Source organism: Tenrec ecaudatus, chromosome 5, assembly GCF_050624435.1.
Source record: "Tenrec ecaudatus isolate mTenEca1 chromosome 5, mTenEca1.hap1, whole genome shotgun sequence".
Lineage (NCBI taxonomy): Eukaryota > Metazoa > Chordata > Mammalia > Afrosoricida > Tenrecidae > Tenrec > Tenrec ecaudatus.
In genome coordinates, this window is record NC_134534.1 from 118,283,844 (window position 1) to 118,302,974 (window position 19,131).

General features: G+C 46.3%; 1 protein-coding gene across 3 annotated transcripts in view; it reads right to left on the bottom strand.

Moving 5' to 3' along the window:
• Positions 1-2,096: 2,096 nt before the first annotated feature.
• BICD2 (BICD cargo adaptor 2) overlaps positions 2,097-19,131 on the bottom strand; it is an 84,274-nt gene continuing 67,239 nt past the window's right edge. For 2 of the 3 annotated variants that reach the window (XM_075549873.1, XM_075549872.1), the window contains 6 exons: positions 14,230-14,382; positions 11,776-12,240; positions 9,345-10,370; positions 8,620-8,771; positions 6,166-6,376; positions 2,097-4,248 (listed from right to left, as the gene is read on the bottom strand). In XM_075549873.1, coding sequence (XP_075405988.1) covers positions 4,243-4,248; positions 6,166-6,376; positions 8,620-8,771; positions 9,345-10,370; positions 11,776-12,240; positions 14,230-14,382 — 2,013 coding nt within the window. In that variant the 3' untranslated portion in view covers positions 2,097-4,242. The other variant, XM_075549871.1, reaches the window with a different exon arrangement.

Genomic DNA, 19,131 nt, shown 5'->3' on the forward strand with positions numbered 1-19,131 from the left:
GAAGGCTTGGGAGTGTTGTCTGACATCATGAGGAGCCCCACACGCTCTGCCATCCTTTCAGGGTTCCTTCTAGTCTCCACTCAGATGAGCCAGGTGAGAGGTCTGTTGAGACAACATGGATCAGCAGCAGGGAAATTACTTCTAGTTAATGAGTTAGAAAAACAAATACCTCTTTTTTTAAACAAATACCTCTTCTAGAAAGAAGGTTCAAAGTCATACCAGCTATGGGAGACCCTAACTTGGAAGACCCTACTAGAGAGGGAGGGAGTCTTCAGGGTTAATGTGGGGGAAGTGATGGGACTCTAAGAGCCTGAGACGAGGCAGACCTGCAGGGTTCTATGTGGGGCAGGGGGCACAGGACAATGAGAAAGCCTGTCTTAGAACAGCATCCAGAAGACACTCCTGTGTTTCCCCACCCCATGCCCCAGTGATGACTCTAGCTCCCATCACCATTACCCATCCTTTTTTAGTTTCCTTTGCTGTTGTTTTTCTTCCTTTCTTTTCAAGACCACATGATGCAGCGGAGTCGTCTGGGGTTGGCATTCAGTCTGAGGCGCTAAGCCACACCCCCAACTCACGTCACCATCTCAGGAAGGAGCGCAGAGCTTAGGGAAGCCCACGCAAGCAGGGAGACTGGCTGTGGGGAGGGCTGGAAGGCAGGGGGCTATTTAACTGCTCACATACCTGATCAAACAGGACTTTCCAGTGCTGGCAACGGGAGGCCATGCCGGAGAAGAGAAAGAGGAGAAAAAGAAACACAGACTTATCACCAAGGTCTCTAGCCCTCTGATGTTGCCCACATAGACATGCAGCCTAGACGCCCAGGAGGCGTCTCCAGGCTGGAGGGATCCGCACAAGAGACCAGAGAAACCGCGGGAAGAGCTCTGTCACAACAGAGGCATTACACTGAGCAAAGGTAGGGGACTCCCAGTCAGGGCGGCGGGTGGGTGCTTCCCAGTTGTGGGACAAGGCAGGTGGAGGGTGAGCGGAGCAAGGGACAATCTCAACAATGAACAAATAAAGTGGTCCAAACTCTGCCAAGTTTGGACGCGTAACTTCTGCCATCTAAAGCTCACGTCCGCGCTGCAGCCAGGCCGGGGATTGCATGCCCCGAGACATTCCATTAGCCCCTGCTGCAGGCATTTTTCATCTGCTAGGGACCAGGGATCCACCCTCTGCGCCCCCCGCCCCCAACCTGAGGAAAACTCGCCCCCTGCAGAAGCAAACATTTTGCCCACAGTTGGCGGATGTCCCGTTTCCTGAAGCCCTCAGCCTCTTCCAAGAGACCCTAGTGGGGGTTTGGGGTCCCGAAGGAAGTCATAGGCTTCGCCTTTATCAGTTAAAAGGGAGAGAAGATTTGAGGCATTCCAGCTTAGGTTCTGCGATCTGGCTTCACCCCCACCTCCCCATCCCGGAGTATGTCTGCCCAATGTGTCCCCTTTATTTGCAGGTTAATCCCAGAAAGGAGACTCTTAAGCAACTCCAGTCCCCAGGACTCCCCCAGCTGGTTCCACTGGCTCCCAGGGCTGGAGGCGGGGACTCTGCAGCAGATGACAGGGAAGCCCTTTGGGGCAACCGTCCCTAGCCTTGCCCGGGGGACTGTCCCCAGCACTTCAACTCCTGGGTTCCCATCTGAGAGCCAAATGGCCCAGCCGGCCCCCACCCTTCAGCAGCAGGACAGGGGTCACTTTGAATTTCAATCAGTGTCTACCTAGCAGCGCTAATTTGTGAGCAGAGAGAGGGGTCCACCCAGAGGCCGGGGACCGCAGGTCGCGAGTGGGAGTCACTGCTGTGACTTGGCGGCCTCTGCGGGAAAACGCTGTGTCCGGGCACTGCACCAGACTCGGGGAGGGGATGCGGGCGGGTGGCAGGTTCTGGAACAGCGGTCCACAGGAAGCCCCGGAGCCCCTGAGAGGGTGGCGAGTGGGCTCGCTTTTAGGGGAGCCCGGCCCTTCCGCCCCCCCACCCCTCACCAACAGAGACCCGACCAATCCCACTGTTGTGTTTTACTTAAAAGTACTGCCATCACTGGGCACTGCTGGAACCAGTCAGCTGGAGCACAACATCCAAGTAGCTACAGAGAAATAAGACATGCCTTTTGTCTTTTTATTATTATTTTTATTTGTTCTACCAATGTGACTCTTTACACAGGCCCACTGTTCCTATGCACACTGGCTTTGAAACGTTTAAGTCATACCTTCGTGTTCCAAGAATTTCAATTCATTTCTTCCTATTCTTTTCCATGCTCTGCCTAATTTTCTCAAAATTAAAGGCCTTTGCTTATTATTATTATTTGTTTAGGTCCGTGTAAAGGTTCCTTGGCAGGAGAACATGCACATGACCTTAAAATAAAGACCAACATTCTGACCCCAGGGCAATGCACAGAGAAATACAGTACTCAGACAGCACTGCAAATAAATACCCCAATATACCTGTAACTATCTCAAATGTAACAATATTTTGTATAAATCAATACTGTAACAAAAGTTAAAAATAGGAGTCCCTACAACTAAGAAATGTTTTTCCAGAAAACAGAATTCTTTTATTCTTGCCACTTATATGGTTATAATTTATACATTTTTTTTTTCCAATTTGGAGGAGGGAAGGAGAGGTTCTTTTTCTTCCTCCATAAGTATCAACTTAATCGTTCATATGAACTCAGCAAACAGGGTGGGGAGGAAGACCAGCTGACTCAGCTTACTAAGGAGTATTAGTGATTTCTGTTTCCTGAAAATTAAGTGGCTAGTCACGTCAAGCAATGGAAGATATTAATGTCTCATTTGCAAAGAATACTAAGTTTAACCCTTGTCCACTATTGTGTGAAGCATAGAAACAGTACTAGCACTTATAACACATTCTTGGTTTTCCACAAACATGCTATTAATACAGCTGGCTTAGTTTGTTCCAGAAAATCCATTTGCTTTTCAAAGCACACTAAACGCTTTGTGTCTGTTTTCATTTTCTAAGCCCCCGAATTTGCAAGGATCTGCAGAGTAAAGAATCACTGATTAACAAAATTTTATCCAATTGCTGTTCTCTTTCTTTTGATGGAGATGCCCAGGTAAAGATGTGAAAGCACATACTCACCTTACACTTATTGCTTCACACTGGCTGAGGAAATGATCACCTGTTCACTTTAGAGAATAACTCACTCTGGGACATCTACCTTAAATGATGAAGGCACTACTGGCAAGGATTACTAACAAAGAGGTGTTGAAATAGAACACCCTAAAAATTGACGAATGTAGCATTTTTAAGTGTACCACAATTTGGCACAACCATCAGAGTAACAAAACCATTCCAATTTGGAATTTCATTGGTACAGTTGTACAAAATCCTGCTAATCAGTCATGCTTCATAATGTCTTAAGATCCAGAAAATTCTGGAATTTGCAAGTAATACTCTCATTCAATAATTTATTATGCTTTTTTTCAAGTGCTTACTACTGTTTTAACCAGAGCAACGGTCAAGTTTTCTTCTTGTTACATTGAGCTATTCCTAAGAATAATAATAAGACAATATGAAAAACTCTAGAATCCGAATACCCTGAATTTCTTAATGAACATGGCATTTAAATCCATAATTTCAAAGATGAATCATATAATGCTGTATAATCTAACAGGCTGCTGACCCATAGGGTGGCTCCATCAGCTAAGCTCCTTGCTGGGTCCAAGTCCTTGCCTAAACAGTACAGAGCTACACAGTAAAGGAAGTGCACGTTTGCAATGTGCTGACATCCAGTCAAAAGGTTGACAGCTAAGATGGAGAGCTATGTGATCTTGAACACACACATCATCTGAGAATTATCTCTACATAAGGAGTGAGGAAACAGCTATAATACCAATGTAACAAAAGTGCACAGGTTTATCGGTTAAAAAAGGGGTGTATGTAGGAAGAGGGACTCCCCATGGTGTCTCTAGTGGGTTCACAATGAACCACGGTGGTCATGTTTTGGAGCAGATTCCTCAGTACTTGTAAAAGTCTTTCAAGCAGTAGCTTGCCGTATTTTCATCATTAAAGCTCTCATTCTTCCCATTACAAACCCAGGGAATGCTGTGTTTTGTTTTTTTTTCGGGGGGAAGGGGGGGAAGCAGTGGCATATCCAAAGGCATTTCTAAGTGGAGTTTATGTTGCCTTTCCTTCCTCCATGTGGACAGCCTGTATTCCTCCAACCACAACCACGAAGGGAGGAGAGGAGCTGCAAGGCGACAGGGCCAGGCGGCCGAGTCCTCAGCAACTACTCTACAACTGGAAATGGGAGAAAACAAGATGCCATTAGAAAATAGTCACTCATCATGCCAGCTCAACCCACACCTCAGTCTCGGTGGTGCTGTGACCATGGGGGAGAGGAGTTAGTTGGCAGAGCAGAAACTTCAGTGTGTTAGCTGTGGCTGTATTCTGCAGTGAGGGTGTTCCCAATGACACACAAAGGTCCTTACAAGTACTGAGAAAAGCTGCTGCGGTGGCAGGCAAAGTTGAGGCTGCAGACACGTAGGAAGTGACACATGCAAGGCAGGCTGAGAGTTAAGTCACTCCTCCAATACGTCCTGTTCGCCAAAGCAGGGGAGGAAAGGGCCACCTTTCTCAAGGAGAGGCACTTCAAGGCCCACTGAGCCCAAGATACCAACCCCAAAGAACACCTGCAGGACTCTCTCTGCCATGGCAAGTGGCTGTAGCCCCAAGCTAAAGCACAAGCTGCCCGCAGCATTCGGAGTTTGTTGAGGACCGAGATAGTCTCAAGTACCATGTGAAAGAGTAAAAGAAACAAAGGTAAACACCTTTGGGAGAGAGGGCAAAGCAGGTTTTCATCAGATAATGTGAATCGCCTTCTGTAGAAAGGTGCCCTCTGTCTTCTGATAGGTGAGGAGCAATGAGATGAAGACAACACAGCTTCTTGTCCAGCTGACCCCAGAGGGTGATTAGGAAGAGAAATACTGAGAGATGTGCTGCGCCAGGAAGTGTAAACTCAGGATGTCTGATGCGGTACAGACGTTGTCCCCACTAACTAATGGAAGGGCCATGGGGTTCCATGTTGACTAACTCCCATGACCTAATGCCCATTCATCCCCCACACTGCCGAGCTGGATCCCTGCCAACAACTGTGAGGAGCTTTCAACTTAGCTGAGCTCAGGATGCTCAGATTTCAGGATGTGGATTCAAAGTCCTTCTTCTTAGGGTGTGATGTCATCTCGGAGGAAGTGATACACTGTGAGTAGGTAAGTGGGTATAGTAGGGTACTGCAGCCCTACCCGCTACCCTGCAGGGAAAGGTGGGCAGCAGGAGAAAAACCACTGCCATACAAAAGACCAGGGCTTCGTACTGGACACAAAGACCCTGGCTAGGCACTTGGAAAGTTATTTTCATTGGAACTGTGGTCCCTGACAGCTACCTTCCTAACCACTTGCAGGGCAAGACAGGTACAGACCTCAGAAGGGAATCAGTGGCTATGTCAGGTGAACTGGGCTAGATCAGCTGCACTTGGGCTGACATATGCTTAGGTTCCCAAGTGACATGTTGTCTTGGTCTGAAGGAATGCAGAAAGCTTGGGGAAGCTCTATACCACATTGGTGGTGTAATTATGCACTTCTGTCCTGAATGGGGTTTGCAGTGAAATGTGGCACAGGCTACAAAGCAATTCCTGGACCAAGCTGTATGCAGGGTTGTCTGCAACAATCACTTCCACAGGGAGGATGGGAGCCACGGCAGAAGGGCAAGACAAATCCATGGCACATGTGCCAGGGCACGAGTTTCCAACCAGGATCCTGAACCTCCCTGCAGGTGCTGAACAAGGACGCCAGAGCAGGACTTCCTTGACTAAGAGTTTGCTCCTTGGCCCACATCACCAGGAAACCCCTTCCTCGTGTATTTTTTATGACTCTGTCCCCTCTTCTAACCCCTACCAAAAAGGGTAGATAGCATCCTAAAAGTAACAAAAAGATGAACAGACACAAAACAGGCCCAAGAGTCCAGAAGGCCAGTGTGCTGCACCCACGTAGATGTGAGTTAGTGGGGATGAAGCGAATAGGTGATGCTCAGTGTTAGCTGCAGCATGCAGTGTCCACAGCCTTAGTCACAGTAAATGTTATACTTTTCACGACAGAACACCTGAGTGGAGAGCCCAGCGCCCTCAGCCCTGTCACTGGCACTGGCACAGGTGTGACTTACACTCGGGGCACTGGGCTTGGACTTGGGGGCGGTCTTGGCGCGGCCACGCCGGGCCTGCTCATGGTCCAGCTCAAGCAGCTCCAGACGCTGGGTTAGGGCCAATTTCTGCTGAATGGCCATGCGCAGTAGTGAGTTGAGGGTCTTCTTCTCATCCTCAGCAGCTGCCAGCTGCCGCTGCATTTCATCCAGCTGTGTAATGTACTCGTCACACCTGAAAGACAATGTGAGAACTCATGACGAGGCATGGGTAGGTAGGGTAAAGTTGTTTCCTGGAACAAGGAAACTAGAGTCCAGGGGATGATGGTGGTGCAGTGGGTCTGCCTCAGACATATAGGAGAAACAGTAGTAGTGAAGCCATCTCCCATGTGGGAGGCTACGGACAGTAGGTGGGGTGAGGGTAGCGGGGAGGAGAAAAGGCCAATGTTCCAACTTCTTTTAGTAAAGGCTGTATGTGCCTGATTAAGCAGATCCAGTCCTCCAACTATCTGTTGTGGGGTTTATGTGGGGGGGGAGGGGCCTGGCCACAGCCTACTCTGGACCTCATCACTAAGCCTTCTCCCCTGTGGTAGGATCCTCATGAAAGCTTTGCACAAAGGCCCCTGATCACAGCTAGTCAGGAAGGATGCTCAGAGGGCAGACAGCACAGAATGAAAGGATTAATTAGTTTTGTTTTCAATTGGAGGTAGGGCATACATTTGATTCAGTCTGCTTTGCTCTTTTAATAGGGTTTTCAATGAAGCAGCTGTTTTCTCCTGATTGATTTGGCTTTCTCTGGGAGGGGATCTTTGCAGCATGTGTTCTCAAAGGGGAGTGGGGACTGTGCTTCTAGACTTCCTTGTGATATTGGCAGCCAATGGAGATGCTGGTGCCATCGTAACTGTGACACGGGTACTAGGGTATCACATGACTTTCAAGATTTCGATGTAGACTCCAGGAAGCTGGGCTGGGATCTGGTTTTGGCTTTATTGGTGTTGGGCATGGTACTTGCATACAGTAGGAGCTTGGTCAATCTGTGCTGAGTGTACTACCCAAGCCAGGCAGAGGTGTATGTGGGTGGAGTGAGGTAAACAGGAATGGTTCCTAAGTCCCTGCTCTGTCCCGTCTGGCCTTGAGTGACTTTTCACACATCTTGTCTTGTCATCTTCTTAACTATGCTGAAGATTAATATCGACTCATGAGAGGGCACAGCCAGGCAAGGTGGTCTGCCACCAAAGGTAACATACAGAGTCAGAAGTTCCCCAGAAGCTCCAAACACCCAAGTGCTGTGAGCTCAGAGCTTAGCTGACTCAACAGCTGCTTCTCACACTGTGGACCTGGTTCTTCTGAGTGTGCAGTATCTAAGCACATTCCTCCGACCCAGCGCCCTCCTGAAGAACTTCCTTTCATGCACAAACGGGGGGTAGGGCTGAGCAGGATGTGGACATACTTGAGATATTTGTGTCATCTGAAAAGTTAAGGGCTGTATGTCTTTAAATAAAATACGTTCAAGGAAGCGGAGGATTAGGTATTAATGCCAAGGAATTGTGTACTCTTTTCTTGAGGGCTTGTGTATGCTTCAGGAAGAGGAGGAAGCTTCTAGACAAAGGCTGAAGCTTTCTTTCCCTTTCTTCTCCCATGTCTCTAGTTTAGGATTCATTTCAGCCGGTCTCTATTTGGTCCTGGCAGGGACAGTGAAAAACAAGTATGCCCAGCTCTGAGTGTGAGGGGACTCAGGACATGAAGCTCAGGCTACAATCCTATCTAATCTCATGGTTTTGTTTCCTCATGTACAAAGGGAAACTATAGAATCTAGACCACCTCCTGGAACCACAGTGAAAGGATCACTCACTCCTGATCAGCAGGAGAAGGCAGGGTTGCCTGACAAAATACCCTAAACTTGATCTCGCCCATGAAGGGGCCCCTAGTGCAGCCTTTAACATCTAGGAACCTCTATTCTCACTGTCCAGCCTTTTGTCCCAACCTTTTGTAGGAAGGAATGTTGTGTCACACCTCTAAGTCTCTGAGAAAACGCAAGTCCTCCATCTATCTAGCTAGAATTGTATGTATGGGGTGAGGATGGGGCTGCTTTTAGCCCATCCTGGACCTTGCTACTGAACTCCCCCACCATGTGGGAGAAGCTCCACTCCGCACTGGGTTATGTGCCTACTCACAGCCACCCTTGACCATTACTACATGCTCCATGTTAGAGAACAAGGTCTTTTCAAGTAAGGACGTCAGCAATTGGTCACAAGGAGATGCTGACTGAAATCACAAAGGAAAAAGCAGAAAGTTTCCCCCTTATCTTAGCCATCATGATCATTGAATAGCTGCTCTGTAATCCTTCCCAGGGGCTGGGAAGCAGCAGCATGCAGGATACAGTCAGCTGCAGTTCCACTGGGAGTGCTGCCCCTGGTCCTTGACCAGCCAAGCAGTCACACTCAGGGTGGCGGGTGCAAATTTCTCCCGACTGCTCACCTGGTGGCAAACATGGCACGCAATGATGAGAAGGTAGCAGCATCCTCCTTGAGTGCTTTGAGCTCGTTGCGCAGCTTCATCATGGTCTCGGTCACCATTGCCTTCTCATTTTCATACTTGCTCTTCAGGTTGGCCAGGGCTACCTCGGCTGTCTATAAGGATAGCAAGTGGGTGGGGTAAGAGCACATCCACCACACAATGTCTCCCATGAACACCCATGGTGGGAACCATTTGAATGTGAACACAGCTTCAGAAGCATCCTTCTCCAGTGCAGCCTCTCAGCCACCTCGCTTTAACAACACTCAGTAACTCTCTCAAAAGCATTAAGGCCAAATAGTAGGCAGTTCCGCTACAGAACCCTAGAACAGGATAACCATTTAACAATGCTGCTCTAGTTATGAGGAGAACCTGTCAAAGCTTGCCACCTCAGCGGTACCCCAGCCTTCTTAACTAGAGGTCCTGAGCGCCTCCTGAGGGTTAGAGGAGGTCAGAGTTGAAAGGGAAATGCCCATTCAGACCAGCAGCCTTCCAGGGTCCAGACCAAACGGTTCCCTGATAATTACAGTCAAACTCTTAGAAGCCTCACAGAGCTCTGAAGAGTGGCTCTTCCTGGGCACTATGGGCCCCTAGTCCTCACCCATGCATCCCTAATGATTTCCCAGGTCCTGAAGCTTGCCTCATACACATCCAGTTACCCAGACTCCATGCCTAGCCCAGTGACTCACTTGTTTGTTGGCCTTGAGCACGGTCCGCAATGTAGTGATTTGCTCACGCTTGGTGCTGAGGAGTGACTTGAGCTTCAAGATCTCCTCCATCAATGCCTCCTTGTCTTTGTCCACAACAGGGCCCAGCTCCTGTGAGGTGATACGCTGTCGAGACAGTTCAGTGGTGCGGTCCACGGCTATTTGTAGGTGCTTGATCTGGTCTCGAATAATGGCAATCAAGTTGTAGATGTTCATGGGCTCGCGGTGTGGATCGCTCAGGGGTGATGGTAGCGAGGAGCTGGTTGAAGGGTTGCTTTCCCCATTCCCGCTCTCTGCTCTGCCCAGCTCCACAGCCAGTAGCCCCTTGGGCAGGAGGATGGGAGACCGGTGGCCACAACCCTCAGGGTTGGCATGGTTGCCTCCACCATGCCCCTCACGGTAGTAGTCTAGCATAACACGATTTGGTGTTTCATTGTTACACATGCATACATGGTGGTAGAGGTTGGCCAGCTCCTCACTGAAGCTCACCAGTTCATCTTGGGCCACACTCAGGCTGCCCTGTGTTTCACCAGCCACATCACTCACATTCTTGAGTTCCTTCTCTAGCCGAGACAGCAGGTCTCGGTCTTGGCGGCTGGCCTTCTCTAGTAGGGTGAGCTTTTCAGTAAGTGCCTGGCCTTCAGCTTCATGGCGGCTTTTCTCTTCAGCATGTTGGGCTTCACAGGCCTCGTGAATACTACGTAGTGCCTTCAGCTGCTCCCGGAGCTCACCTGCCTCGGCCACAGCCACATGGTACTTGCAGGCCAGGATTTCAGGACCATTGATGTCCACCTCATAGTAGTCGCCATCTTCATGGCTGTCCCGGTCCTTCTCATTGTCCAGGGCTGTCTGTCGCTCCTTGCTGGCGTGTAGGCGCCGAAGGGCACTCAGGTTCTCTGTGAGCTGACTAACTTTTTCCTGCTGCTCCGACAGGGCCCGGTGTGACTGTTCCAGCTGCCTCTGTGTGTCCTGAAGGTTTGCAAGCAGGCTCACTTTCTCCCGATCCATCTACAATGCACAGGCACGGAGACGTCAGCTGTTTACAAAGGGCCCACCTTGGCACAATTAACACCATCCTGCCTGATTCCATGTATCAACTATGGCCTCTGGGGTCCTGTAACCACTTGGGTTTGTTTGCTGTCAGTGAAATGGAATGTGAATGGTATGACTCATGTGAACCCTCAAAACCCTCTTATACCAGTGCAAACCTTCACAGTTATGCAGAAAGGTGCTGCTGCCCTTACCACCATTTGGCAGGTGGGGGTACCTGAGGCTGAGATCCTGGGTGACCTGTCCAAAGTCATGTGAGCAAAAACTAGGGGGCTGGGATTCAGAGCCTGGTCATGTACCTGCTTGAAGTTAATGTGAGGAACACCACTCTGAGGAGCCCATGTCTCTTGTGCCATCTCCCCTCCCCAATGGGCCCATAGTCAGAGCCCTGGGGTACTGGGCAGGGAAGGCTAAGGCCCAGGATTACAGGGTACTGGTAGAACTTAGGCCCAGCACTCAGCTTCCTGAGGGAAGTCACTGTCTTTGTCCCCAGTGCCCTGGAGACATGCAGTAGACATTTATAGATTCAACATAAAATGAAAGACGTTCTGTCTTCCAAGAGACAAGGTGATAAAGATGGGTCACTTGCTTTGGCCCGAGTCCTTCTCCATAAAGTGTCTGTATGAGGGTGTTGAATATAGGACTAACTTTTTATCATTTCACAAGTGGGCTCTCTCCCTTAAGTCTTCATGCTCAACAAGGTTGGCGAGTCCTGCCTCGGTATGCACCCTTCAGAACCTGCAGCTCCTGTAGAAGACTAGAAGCTCGGAGAAGTCCAGTGGGGAGACACCACAAACCCAAACCAAACTCATTGCCACCAAGTGGATGCTGACTCAAAGTGACCCTATATGACGGGTAGAACTGCCCCTGTGAGTTTCCAAGACGGTAACTCTTCACAGGGATACAAGTCCCATCTTTCTCCCAAGGAGCAGCTGGTGGTTTCGAACTGCTGACTTTGTGGATCACAGCTCTACAAGTAATCATTATGCCACCAGTGTTCCTATGGGGACATACCAGGGGGACTTTAAGTACAAAGTCCTGACACAACTCATATCCCACTGTCATGACATAAATGTCATGGCAGTACATGAGAAAACCTCAATCTAGTAATCAGAGCTTTACTTCTTTAATTATCTTACATCTGGATTAGGATGTACTATACCTTATGGAACCAATATAGAATTTAAAACAAATTTAAGTAGAAGACAGTAAGTCAGTATAAAGTGTTAGATGCATACTGTTTACAGAGGTATAGATATGGTAAGCGCTGAAAGTGGAGAAACTAAATCAGAATCTTTCATGTTCTAGGACTCTGTGGCAAAGGCCCCCATCATGGTCAACCCCACCATGGCCACAATCTCACCTGCATCAGTTGCTGCTTTAGCTTCTGGATCTCAGAGATGTTGAGCTCACTGAGCAGGTCAGAGACCAGGCTAGGTGAGGGCGGTGGGATCCCATCTTTTCTGGGCATGGAGGTCTTGTTGTCAAGTGGCAACTTGGCCAGACCATGCTCCAGACCATTGGCCAGGGCCTCAGCATCATTGTTTGGTTCTGTGGTAGCAGCAGCAGCATCATCACTGAACTTGAGGCCATCTAGGGAGACATGCAGATGGCTAGTGTAGAGGGAGTCATTGATGCTCATGTAGTGTGATAGCTCCTTTCGCAGACTGTTCTTCTGTTCCCTCTCTGTCTTGAGTGTCTCCAGTACCTCTTCTAGCTGCCGCTCTGAGATTTCTTTGAGCCGGATAGCATCCTCTAATTGGCTGTTTAGATATTCCGTCTCTTCCTCCAGTCGCTTAATTTCATGCTTGAGGCCCTCAAATTCCACCTGGGGAAGAGGATTTAAAGAACTCATAAGCCAGGCAACCACTTTATGGGGAATAAAGTAGTAAAATTTTCAAAGCACTCAGTCCCATTTCTGGGCAGTAGAAGGCCACACCCAGCCCTGCTGGAATGTGTATGGCTGTGCTGTGGGGTGCAGTGGCAGGTTGTAATGGTGAGAGTGTACCCATCATCACAGGAGGAAGCTGGGAGGGATTCTGCTGAGGGTTGGGGGAGGACGGAAGCGTATATATGCACCAGGAGCAACACAAAAGTGCCAGACAACCAAACCTGAATCTGTGCAGATCCAGGCCGTGGAATGGCCTTAGCAAACAGGACATGTGTCTATGCTTTAAAATACATGCCATTTTAACTTTAAAATATTAATAAAAATTAATCATGTAAAGTAATATTCAATTATTTAATTGACATTAAGCTATTTGAGTATTTCAAAACATATTCATATGTTCATTGATTATTTTAACTATATTTCAAATTAAAAGGAAACGAGACTCATCAAGAAAGTTGCAGTGAACACAGGACAACAGAAGGCACTCACCTCTATTTACAACCAGTGTACAATACAACACAACACAATACAACACAATACAATACAACACAACACAACACAATACAATACAAAGACCCCAGAAGTGCTAGTGATAAGGGGTCAACAGCAGAATCCAAGATTTTATATATATGAAATTATATACTCAAGTGTTCAAGAAACAGAAAAGAAAATATGAGGATGAATGCTTTAGATTGGCAGGGTGTGTGTGCATGTTAAGTCAGGGTTTGTGGAAACATTTAAAAAACACTGAGCATAAAAAAATTGGCTATTATTTTGTAATATTTAGTAAAATAAAAAATACCTACTAAAAAGCAATACTGAATGGACCTGCAGATATTAGGAAGGTATAGAGGGGTCAGATTAGGAAGAAAAGCTTGGTGGTTTACTTCAGAAAATCAGTCAATGAAAAACCCTAGAAATCACAATGGTCTGATCCAGGGGTCCTCAAACTTTTTAAACAGGGGCCAGTTCACTGTCCCTCAGACCCGTTGGAGGGCCGGACTATAGTTAAAAAAAAAAAAACTATGAATAAATTCCTATGCACATTGCACCTATCTTATATTGAAGTAAAAAACAAATGGGGCAAAAACACCCAGTGGGCCAGGTAAATGTTCTCAGTAGGACGCATGTGGCCCGCGGGCTGTAGTTTGAGGACCCCTGGTAACCAATCATGACGGGGGCACAGGACAAGGCAGGGCTGTTTCCAACCATTGTGCATGGGGTGATTTGACAGCCACTGACAAAAACCTAGTACAAACTAGATCCTAGGTTACGATGAGAGGGCATTTCATCTTTTTTGGCAGGTCCCTGGGATTTGGCCTGCAACAACCCCCAAAGCAAGGAACAAATAACCACACATGGATTGTCAAGGTCTATCCAATTCCTCCACTCACTCCCACTCCCTTGATTCTATACTAAAACCAAATTCACTGTCATCAAGTTGATCTAGACTCATAGCAAAGAGTGGAATTCCATGTGGGTTTCAGAGGCCATAAATCTTTATGGGAGGTTATATTAGATTCAGAGAAACAGCATGAGTGCCCACAGGTAGAAGGATAGAGCTGGGGGGAGCTCACATCATCTGTCCCAAAATCAGCACACGGGGAGGAAGGGACTAAGGAACACTTCCACAAGGACATGTGGGTGCCTCCATAAAGAACTTAAAATCAGCAATGAAGATGGGAAGAGAACCTGGAGGTTCTGAGGTGTTTAGTGTAATCTTTTATGATTTGATGGGACAGTAGCCTCAGGATAGATGAGTGACACAACTGCCTGAGCTCTTGCCCTGCAGGGGATCTGGGGGCTGGGACCTGGCCACCGAGAGCCCACTACCCAGGAGCACATACCTTCCCAGCACATGAAGGGAGGAACAGGTGAGGAGATGAGTTCCTCCGTTCACCACCCACCCTCAGGCCCCAGACTTGCCTGGTTCTGCCTGAGCACAGACACCTGCTTTTGCAGGCAGATGTTCTCTTCTTCCAGCTCTGAGTAGTCCTGCAGTAAGCGAGCCTCCCGGAACTTGTACTCTTTGATGTCATCCCGCAGACGGCTGCGCTGGATCTCGACATTCTGGTTGATCTATATGCAAGAGATACAGATGAAAATGAGCATCTGTCACCTAGCACAGAGTAAGGTAGGGCCCTGAGTAGCCAGGCATCTGGGAGTAAGCAGCAGAGCCTGGAGACTTAGGTCCAACTTCTCAATCAGTCGCTTGGCAATTTGGAACCTTCAACAAGTGTCTCAAGACTGCTTTAAAGACATCGATTCAAGACTCTGTTTTATTAACTATAAAATAGAATGTAAAAGAAAATTAAAAATGCACTCTGGTTAGGAATGTAAAATGGTACAGATGTTGTAGAAATCTTTTTTTCCAGTTCTTAAAAAGTGAAATTAAAAATTTCCATATGGCTTAGCAATTCCACTCAGATATAAGTTGAAAAAAAAATCAAAAGCACATTTGCACAAAAATCTGTAAACAGAGGTTCCCAGCAGCATTCAGTATAGTCTAAAATAAGAAATGAGGCAAATGTCCATCAATGAATGAAAGCCTAAAGACAATGTGGGATAGAGAAACTAAGAGTATTGTTTAGTCATACCGGCATGAAGCAGGGAACCAATAGAGAGGTGTGTGGGGCTGGCCCCAATCCTAACTACGTGGACAGCATCCCCTCCCCTTAGAAGAATTCACTTCAGAGGACAGCACTGAAGTTCCAGGTCAGGGAGAGGGACATGTCTGATCGGGAGCACACAGGAACAAATAACGGGGGAGGAAGAGAGAGTGGAACACATCCTGGCCCACCAAGCCTTCCTGCTCAGATCAGCCAATGCACAGAGAGGACCATAGGTCCGGCCCCACTACGAGACACAATGTCCCTCACTGACCCATAGTCCTATGGGGGACAACACTGGAGACACAGTGCAGGAAATGTGCCCAATCTGACCCCACCACACTGAGGTGAAACACTAAGACTGTGCAATGGAATCACAAGGGGAAGAGAGTAATGAAGTCCCCAGGGATTCCAAAAATAGACTGTGGGGCCAGGGTGTGGGACCCCATCAGACTCAATCGGAAAGCACTCTTAAAGATCAACAAACAGACCTTGAACTATTTACAGGCTTTTCTTTTTTTTTTTGGTCGTTGTTGTTTTGTTTTGCTCTATCTTGTTTTTTGTGCATACTACTATCTCTGCAGATCTATCTATATAAGATAGGCTAGATAAAAAATCTGGGGGAGAAAACTGCAGGATCGACAGTTCCAGGGGGACATGGGAGAGGGGAGAAGGGAAAAAAGGAAGTGGGTGTTAAATCCAAGGAAAAGGGAAGAAGTAATCCAACATTGATGGCAAGGACGGCATAGGGGCACTTGATCAAGGGCAATGTAACCAAGAGGAATTACTGAAATCCAAATGAAGGGAGAGCATGATAGTAGGACAAGAAGCAAGTAAAAGGAAATAGAGAGAAAAAGTAGGAGGCAAAGGGCATTTATAGAGGTCTAAATATAGGCATGTACATACCTAAACATATTTATATATGATGAAGGGGCAATAGAGCTATGTGCATAGATTTATAGGCTTAGTATTAAGGTAACAGAGGACATTGCGTCTCCACTTAAGTACTCCCTCAATGCAAGAATACTTTCTTCTATTAAATTGGCATTCTATGATGCTCTCCTTCCTGACACAATCGTTGAAGACAAAGCAGGTGAATAAGCAAATATGGTGAAGAAAGCTGATGGTGTCTGGCTATCAAAAGAGCTAGCATCTGGGGTCTTAAAGGCTTGAAGGGTAAACAAGTGGCCATCTAGCTCAGAAGCAACAACGCCTACATGGAAGAAGTACACCAGCCTGTGCAATCATGAGGTGTTGAAGGGATCGGGTATCGGGCACCATTAGATCAAAAAATCATATCATTGTGAATGAGGTGGGTAGTGTGGAGTGGAGACCCAAAGCCTATTTATAGGCCACTGGACATCCCCTTAAGAAGGGTCTCGGAAGGAGAGGAGCCAGTCAGGGTGCGATGTAGCAATAATGAAACATACAACTTTCCTTTAGTTCCTAAATGCTTCCTCTCCCCCCGTTCCCCTGCACTATCATGATCCCAATTCTCTTACAAATTTGGCTAGACTAAAGGATGTACTCTGGTACAGAAAAGAGCTGGAAACACAGAGAATTCAGGAAAACCCTCTCAGGGCCAATACTGAGGGTAATGAAGGGGAAGGTGGGGAGGAAAGGGGGAACTGATCACAATGATCTACATATAACCCCCCTCCCTGGAGGGGTGGACAAAAGAAAAGTGGATGAAGGGAGATGTAGGACAGGGTAAGACATGACAGAATAATAATAATAATTTATTATTAATAATAATAATTTATAAATTATCAAGTGTGAGGGAGAAAGGGAGGGTAGGGAGGGAGGGGGGAAATGAGGAGCTGATACCAAGGGCTCAAGTAGAAAGCAAATGTTTTGAGAATGATGATGGCAACAAATGTACAAATGTGCATGACACAATAGATGGATGGATGGATGGTGATAAGCATTGTATAAGCCACCAGTAAAATGATTATACATACAAAATAATGATTTATATATAAATAGATGTATTATATATTATATAAATATATAAAAAGATTTATAATTACATATAATGATTACACACACACACACACACCTGTCCTCTAGGTCTCACAAACTGCGCTGTCATTTCCCAGGGCACTAGAGTTACTCAGGATTATATCTTATGTCTTCATGTGAGTAGTAGGAGACAAGATTCCCAAAGTACATGCAAATATACAACAAATAGTAATGCCGATAGATAAAAATAGGACAAAAATTATTTTAAAAGGAACAGAGGGAATATAGCAGACGATGCTTTTCACTCTCTTTTTGACCAAGAGAGCCTATACCATAAGAGGCAGAGAGACCAAGTAACTAATTGGAAAAAAGCAAGACTTATCAAGAAATAAAAACTCCCATTGTTGTTGTCGTTACATGCCATGAAGTCAATTCCAATCCATAGTGATGATACATAAAGTAGAACTAAACATTACATGGTCTTGCATCATCCTCACAATTGTTCCTGTGCTTGTTGCAGCCATGGTGTCATCAACCCATGTTGTTGAGGGCCTTCCTTTCTTTCACTGCAGGCCAGGGTACTTGCAACATTCTTCGTTGGCACCACGATTTAAATGTATCAATTTTCTGTTCTTCCTTATTCAATGTCCAACATCCACAAACTTATGAAGCAACTGAAAATACCATGGCTTGGGTCAGGTACACCTTAGTCCTCAAAATTTTTGCTTTTCAACACTAAAGAAATCTTGTCATCCACTTGATTCTATACAACATTGTGACAAATCTACAGGTTCTCCACAGGAATGAGAGAAGAATCTAACCAGAAAATCAAGTTAAGACCAAGGGAGAGGAACATTTACATTTTAGATGAGACACTGCTATTTCTGTTGGCGAGTATGGTGGGCAAACTCTAGGTCTTTGCACATTTCATTATAATATTTGGCTTTGGAATCTTGAGCAGCCCTTAGAAATTTTCTATTCAGCTCTTTGACTTCATTATTCCTTCCACTTGCTTTATCTAGTCTAAAATTAAAACTAAGCGTGCCTTCTAACATCCACATTGATCTTCCCCCCCTTCCTGTCTTTTAATTACTTTTTGCTTTCATTATTAATGATAATCTGGAGGTCCTCGCACAGCGCTTCTGGTTTTCTGTCATTAGGGTTCAATGCATCAAATTTGTTCTTAAGATGTTCTTGAAATCCAGGTGTGATAGGCTCCAGGTTGTATTTTGGCTCTTGTGGACTTGTTTTCATTTTCTTCAGCTTTAACCCGAACTTATATATGAGCAACTGATGGTCTGTTCCACAGTTGTCCCTGGCCACAGATGTAGTTAATTTATTTCTGTTTATTTCATATGCAGAAGAAGTCCATGTGTTTAGTCACCTTTTTGTTGTTGTTGAAACAAAAGTACTTGCTATGACAGTTGCTGGTGTTGCAAAATTCTATCATGTGATCTTCATGTTTGTTTCTATCACCAACTCCCTATATCCAACTACTGTTCCTCCTTCTTTGTTTCCAACTTTTGCATTCCAATCACCAATAATGATCAATGTATCCTGATTGCGCATATGATCAATTTCTGACAAAATTCCATTTAAATGGGTGAAAACAAGTAAACAAGTAAATCTATGTGGGTGAGTAAGTAAGACAATATTATAACTTGTGTTCATCTATCTGAGGTGAAGCTGGAAATTCCTCATAAAATTCAACACATAACTTCAAATTAAGGAGAGAACATAAAGCTCACAGGTCTTCATGGGACACAGTGGCAAACACATAAATAGGAGCAGGGTGTAATCTACAACTGCAGATTCCAAGGGTCTCTCAAGCTACCAATCAGATTTCAAAGTAAGAATTTAGTAATTTAATGTTCTCACCATAGTTACTTCTGTCCCCAGGGGACAGTTACCTACTCTTCAATGAGCCATCACTTGCTAATCAGGCTTCTTACCCGGGCTACAATGTCGATAAGGTCAGTCAGCAAACACATTCTCACAAAATCCAGCCTACAACTAAGAAATGTCTCAAGGCATGGCCTGCAGCTTAGGTCCAGGAGGGAGGAGTACTGGGAATTCATCCTAAGTCAGGTCTGATAAGGCCTCCTAGGGTCTTACCATTAGATGTGGCAGATGCCAACTGTCATGCACCCCTAAGGGGCTGCTAGTAAAGCCTAGGTCCCTAAACTTGTTTGGCCTAAGTTTACTTGGGCAAGTAAAAACTTTAGTACTAAATACCATGGTGGGAACTGAGCCTGGC